This window comes from Epinephelus moara, chromosome 10 (genome assembly GCF_006386435.1).
Source record: "Epinephelus moara isolate mb chromosome 10, YSFRI_EMoa_1.0, whole genome shotgun sequence".
NCBI classification, from domain to species: domain Eukaryota; kingdom Metazoa; phylum Chordata; class Actinopteri; order Perciformes; family Serranidae; genus Epinephelus; species Epinephelus moara.
The window spans coordinates 39,280,142-39,287,173 of NC_065515.1; the positions used below are offsets into that span (position 1 = coordinate 39,280,142).

The 7,032-nt window shown below is 41.5% G+C and overlaps 1 protein-coding gene across 1 annotated transcript; it reads left to right on the forward strand.

The window, feature by feature from the left end:
• Positions 1-741: 741 nt before the first annotated feature.
• On the forward strand, positions 742-5,679 carry atpaf1 (ATP synthase mitochondrial F1 complex assembly factor 1). The gene is made up of 9 exons (XM_050054385.1): positions 742-956; positions 2,049-2,157; positions 2,417-2,479; positions 2,726-2,788; positions 2,906-2,956; positions 3,300-3,347; positions 3,501-3,596; positions 4,660-4,767; positions 5,076-5,679. The coding sequence occupies exons 1-9, from the start codon at positions 742-744 to the stop codon at positions 5,256-5,258; spliced, it is 936 nt and encodes a 311-aa protein (XP_049910342.1). The 3' UTR covers positions 5,259-5,679.
• Positions 5,680-7,032: the final 1,353 nt, after the last annotated feature.

Consider the following 7,032-nt stretch of genomic DNA (forward strand, 5'->3'; position numbering starts at 1 on the left):
GAGATTTGATGTAATAAGATAAAGCGGTGTTGTGTCAGTAGGCAGGGTGCTGTAATCTTCGAGTGCCATAACTCACCCTCTCTGATGCACTTGCTTTCGGAGTTAGTTAAAATGAATGATTCATAATTCATATATTATCTAAGGCTTAATTTTTAAACAAGTTATATTCCTACTTAAATAAACAGTTTGATTGTATTTCCTGATCTTTACTTATTAACAATTATGTGTGAAAGAAATTAAAGGCCTGTCCCATCTAGACGCCCATCCCAAATATAGGCCTGTTGATATAAATAATCAATAGCCCGGGTTATTACTTGAAATTTTACGGTAATTAATGAATTTATTTTTTTGTTTTTTTAACCATCTTTTATTGTTTCTCTATTATTATTATTATTATTATTATTGCTATTGTTATTAATTTTATTATTATTATCATTATTATTAATAATAATGTTGTTGTTGTTAGCAGAGTTGGGCTTATCTAATGTTACAAAACAAAACAAAAAAAGTAAAGACTTTATAAATATTTAATATATTCGAATAAACTTTTCTTTTTTGTTATCATGACAAAAAAAATTAAACTTACATTTAATATATATATATATATATATATATATATATATATAGGCCTATATATTTATATTTATATAGTGTACTTTTATGTTGTGTAAACTTTTACACAATGTATTATTTTCTGTAGGAACCAATGTTTGAAAGCCGCTCCCCGCCGGAGCTCTATAGATGTTGGACGGGAGCGATGAAAAGATGGCGGCGGCCGTGGTACAAATGTCATGTTTGTACCGGGGGATGTTAGCGGTGAGAGCCACCGGGATCAGGCCGCTGATCCCCGGGCTGGTCCCGGCGCAGTTCCGAGCCTTCTCAGTGCGGAAGGAACCGGAGCTGGAGGAGAACCCGTACTACAGCAAGTACCAGGACAAGATCCAGAAGCTGCGCAGGTCAGTCGGCTAACGGAGCTACTAGCCTCACAACGTCACACCCGCTATATCAGAATATCCTTTAGAAAAGTGTTATTTTGACAGTTGTTAGATTTTTGACAAGTGTCAGTGCTATTTAGACTAAAACAAAGGAGTTCATCGAAATTCTGATCAAATTATCATGTATTCGGGATACATTTAAACCACCAAGCAATCTATGCATGTATGAAATTTTAACATTTAACGCTGACTCACCGGTTTTTTTCTCATGTTTCACCAGAAGTCCAACGGCAGTAGCATTCTGACTTTAGTACTAGACTCTTCTGATTCACACGCCTGCATATTACAATGCATATTACAATATTTTGTCTGACCAACCAAAGTTCGTAATAGAAACAGAAAATGTTTTGATTTTTGTTTGATAAATTACTTCAACAATTCACTGGTTGTCAGGACATTTAAAAGCAGAAACTCTTGAGAACCGTCCTGATTGTGTGTTAAAGGACGCTGACATTTGGAAGTGAGCTGCTGAAAAGCTTATTTAGGTCCACATATTGTGTGCAGCACCAGTATTTTGATTTTTATATGCCTTAAGCAAAGGCCGCAGTGGGTATTTCCATAACCACGTAAACTAAGTTAGACCCTCTCTGTTGTTAGATGAAGCTCAAGCTTCCCACAGACACAGTCAAGGAAAGCAACATGTTCTCCCTGCCTGTGAGGAAGCACTTTATTTTCTCACTAAAAAGAGAGTGTAAACACTGAATTATAGAAATGAACTGAATAGAAAAATGATTGTGAAAAAATTAACCAGTTGGAAATAGTTCTAGAAACTGATGGTTTAGAAATAATTAGCAAACACAACTTGTGTTTAATGAGGTAAAAACATGACAAACTACTGGTTTGGTGCCTTATCAAGCTGAGGCCTCGTCTCTGAGTTAGTTACAATGCATTTTGGGAAATGCTGGAAGTCATTAAGTGAAGTAGAAATGTACAAGGCTGGTTTTCGTAAACTGTATATTCTTGCTGCATTTCACCTCATCACAGAATGAATGTGGATTTAGCCTTTGGAAAGTCACTGGTGTGTCACTGATTTGCTGTTCAACCTTTTTTCAGCACCAAGCCACAGGAGTACAAAACCCGGGTGGAGAAACGGCATGAGGCCAAGAAGGAAGTGCTCGGACACTCAAAGCAGGCGGAGTTCGTCCAGCTCATGGAGCAGGAGGTAGAGTATCAGCTGGGCTACGTACAGAGCAGGACACCAGGAATATATCCTGAATACCAAACAAATTAAAGTCAGAAATTTGAAGTGTGTGACATCACTGAGCCATTGTTACCAGTTATACCTTAAGCTGGCCACAGTGTGCACTGAAATGTCCTCAGGTGTTGGACAAAATATTTTCCTCTTTATTATCTACATAGTGGAGAAAGAGAAATTTTTTCTGGTTTCACTGGTTTTATTTTTGCTTTGGGAATCTTTGCAGTTGGAGAAAAGGGACAAGATGGCTGCCGGCAGTGGAGCATCTGGAGGTTTCACAAAGAACAAGGTGAGATGGCTGGATGTGTAGTAATGCTTTTACTGCACTTTAAATTCATTCTGTTCTGTGGAGTCATGTCTGATGTGTTGGTGCATATTTGAGAACAATCCTGGCTGCAAACCTTTCTACTTTTCATTCTGTTAGCTTTAACAGTTTCAAATAAAGTCAAATGTAATGTTTTATAATGATGATGATGCTGATAACAATGATGAAGTGGTCTCTGGTAACAGACTGAGTAATGTGTTTTTTCCTCAGACGCTGGACTCCATCCTCAACCTGGACTTGATCAAGGACAAGACAGGTGAAGAGATTGCAGAGGTGAGTCTGTGGGGAGGTGTGGTCAGCCTCACTCCAGTTTAACCACTGACAGTCACACTGCTTACTGTGGTGGAATCTATTTGTTCTTTGTTTTAACCTGTTGTGTTCTTCTCTCAGCTTTGGATGAAATATTATTCCACCAAGGACACAATCAGCGCCGTCATCCCGGTGAGTTAAACACCAAATACAGCCGCTACAGCACACAGTCTCCCAACATGTAAAGGTCCAGTGCGTAGGATTTAGCCAGATCTAATGGCACCCCAAATCTAATAATTTTTCTGTGAACCATGAGGTGTTAAAGCATATGCTTTCTCCTGGTTTCATTAGTTCAAATTAATCATACCCATTTTGTTTTTAGTTGGAGTCAAGTTGTTTCACTGCCCTTATTGCCATTTTTACTGTTCAACATATTTAGGTGTGCACAAAAGATTGTGCATTGTTTGTGCACCGTAAATAGAACATTTTGGATAAACAGCACTGGTCTAATAACCCATCCTCCCTTATATTGCAGGCACAGATTTATGAAGTGATTTTGACAAGATCAAAGTCGAACCCAATGGTAAGCTCACTGCTGCTCACACTGAAGCATGTTGATGCAAAGCTGCAGGCTTAACTGGAGTATAAGGATTATCAGTCTATTAGAACTATAACCAACGGTTATTTCATGAGCCAACACAGCTGTTTAACATCAGCCTCCCTTCCCTCTCCTCAGTTCCTGTACGCTTTGCCTCAGAAAGAGGGTTACGAGTTTTTCGTGGGTCAGTGGTCCGGACACGAGCTCCACTTCACCTCCCTCATTAACGTCCAGGTAAACCACTTTGCACAGCCCCTTCACATGCTGCTGAGAAAGTTTGATGCTGTTTGGGCTTCTAACAGCACTGCTATCAAGTGATGATTTTCACTGCATACAAGCAACAATGAGGTGAAACAAGTTCAAGAGTGCAATAAAAGATGCTCCGTCATTTGTGCTGTAACTTGACTGTTCAGAAGTTATGAAGAAATGTACCAGCAATCAAAACTACCTTTACAGAGGGAAAATGAAGATACATGCTTAAAGTAATAATCTTGAATATTTTTATATAAATAAATGTTCACTAACTGTCGCTGTATGAGATAACACAATGGTGACTGAGCCTAAGGCCCAACGATCATAGTATTGTAATATTTATATATTTTATGAACTGGGTGTCAAGGGTGACTTTCACAGAAAAAAAATGCTGTATCAAGTTACTGCCAAAGCAAACCCAACATTTCATACTGCTGCAGCTTCACATGTAAAGCAATGGATCGGCAAAACACAAGTTGACTTATTATGAAACGGTCACAAGAAATGCAACATGTTTGTGAGTAAGATTAACACTTAACGCTGTCGTTCATCAAAAATGTGCGTACAGAACAAGACAACAGTCTTTTTTAGACAGCGGAGCAGTGCGAAATATTTTTAGGGAACAGTGGAACATTTAGGTGCAGCTACAGTGAGCTGATGGATGAAGAGCTGCAGGAGACAGACTGCACACCTTCACAACAGCAAGGTGACCAACACCTTTCACTGTGCCCTGCTGCCCGCTGGACTCATGCCGTGTGCAGCGTTAAATCAGATCATGGTCGAATGCTAGTTTGTTTAACTAGCTGTGTGACCTGTAGTATTACACTGCATTTATTACCACCTGTAACTACAGGTGTCACCCCATGAACCAGGGTTTAAATCTTATTTTCAGAACTGTCCATTATATTGTAAATTATATATCTACATTATCAGAGAACTGCTTCATTGTTTCCAAATGGACAGTTGGATTTTTCTTCTTCTCAGTACGGAGACATTTGTCACCTGCAGGTGTTAATTGCAGTTTTCTCTCCCTGTTGGTGTCCAGACGCTGGGTGAGAACGCTCCCAGTCAGCTGATCCTCTACCACTACCCAGACCTGAAGGAGGAGAAGGGCGTGGTCCTCATGACAGCCGAGCTGGACCCCAAGTTCATAGTAAGTACCTCACCTGTGTGGACTCACCTGTATTACTGGACCTTATTACTTATTACTGGACCTTACTGGTGTTTACTGAGGACCCTGCTGAAGGCCACAAGCTGAAACATTTTGGTCTCACAAGTTGCTCTTGAGTTTAGACACCCCCCCCCCCCAAACCAGTTTTTTCTAAGGGAACCTTAAGGTCATTTTAAGGGAATCTTAAATTACATTGCTTAGTGCAACTGCTGAACACTGGACAGCAGGACAGACTGACAGATCCAAATATACTGGCTACAAATTAACGCATCTCTCCCTCCTCGTCACAGACCGTCCACCAGGCTCAGTGTTTGGCCAATCAGGTGCAGCTGTTCTATGGCACACAGAGGCAGGAGACATATCGATTGGTCGAAACATTTAACCACCACCCTGCGGACTTCAAACACATGTCAGTGATAGCGGAGCTGGAACAGAGCGGCCTGGGGTCGGCGGTCACCCCCGGGGGATCGTAGGGAGACCATTAATGGACTTAAGTCAAGCTCACCTGCAGCTGGAGTCCCAGGAACTGTTGGTGTTTATTTAAAGTGACAGAGAGATGCGTGCTTCTTTGCTCAGCACTGACCATGGACATACACCTGTTCTTCATACTGTGTATAAAGTTAGCAGCAACAGCAGCTGTGAGTTTGGTAAAAGATTTCAAAGGAGCATCAGTAGCATCTCATGAACTGTTGGAGACTGGATCATCGGACATCTGCCACACATCTTTTCAATGTGCATACATGTAACCACAGGAGGACAATGTGCTGTTGATCACTTCCACGATGAACAGATCACACTGTATCCCACCCTCTATATTAGACTGGACCAGAAAGAGCCCAGTATCTATCCCTGAAAGCCAGTATGACATTTAATAAATCACCTTTAAAACCCTAATATCTTTGGCTCAGACCGATTTTATTCTAATGATGGTAATTCTTAGCATTCTGCCAGACTTTTCTTCTTGTGCTTAATATAAAAGCTTTTGGTGTGTCATTTACACAAAAGCTTTAAGCCAACACGACAGAATCAAGTACTACAGTCTGGGTTGATACACAGCACATTATTGTCAGGAGGCATAAGGGATGTGTCTTATTTATGTATTTGGCAAATTTTACCTCCAAATAATTGCAATCAAACATGCATGTAATTTTCAAAATGAGTGGAAGAGCTGAATGAACACCACACTGCTACTGCGCACCTCTCTGGTATGCAGTAGTTATCACACTATGTTCTGTGAGTATTTCTGCAGCAGACTACAGTTAGTGTGGATGATAGAGAGTCTTCCTCTATCGGCAGTAGCTCAGTCCATAGGAACTTGGGTTGGGAACTGGAGGGTCGCCTGTTCGAGTCCCCGTCGGACCAAAATATGGAGCGGTGGCTGGAGAGGTGCCAGTTCACCTCCTGGGCACTGCCGAGGTGCCCTTGAGCAAGGCACCGAACCCCCCAACCGCTCGGGGCGCCTCACCAAGGGCAGCCCCCTCACTCTGACATCTCTCGGTCCTGTTTGTGCATGTGTGTGTCTTTCGGACCTGTGTGTAATTGAAGCAAGAGTGAAAACATTGAATTTCCCCTCAGAGGGATTAATAAAGTATATAAACTTAACTTAAACTGGGCTTAAAGGGCTTCTAGCTCTGTGAGATTCTTGGGCTGTCTTGCCTGCACTGCTCTTTTGAGGTCTATCCACAGAGTTTTAATGATGTTTAGGTCGGGGGACTGTGAGGGCCATGGCTAAACCTTCAGCTTGCTCTTCTTGAGGTAGTCCATTGTGGATTTTGAGGTGTGTTTATGATCATTGTCCTGTTGTAGAAGCCATCCTCTCTTCATCTTCAGCTATTTTACAGATGGTGTGATGTTTACTTACAGAATTTGCTGGAACTGAAGTGAATCCATTCTTCCCTCTACCTGTGAATTGCTCCCTGTGCCACTGGCTGCAACACAAGCCCAAAGCATGATCGAACCACCCCTGTGTTTCACAGTTGGACAGGTGTTCTTTTTATGAAATTCTGCATCCTTTTTTCTCCAAACACATCTTTGCTCATTGCCTCCAAAAAGTTCTATTTTAACTTCATCAGTCCACAAGACTTGTTTTTAAAAGCATCAGGCTGGTTTAGATGTTCCTTGGCAAACTTCTGTCGCTGAATTTCTGGTGAGGAAACAGGAAAGGTTTTCCTCTGATGNAACCCAGGCCGTTGTGGCAACAGCCTTGTACATGGGGCGCCTGCTCTACCCACTAAGCCACCGACGCCC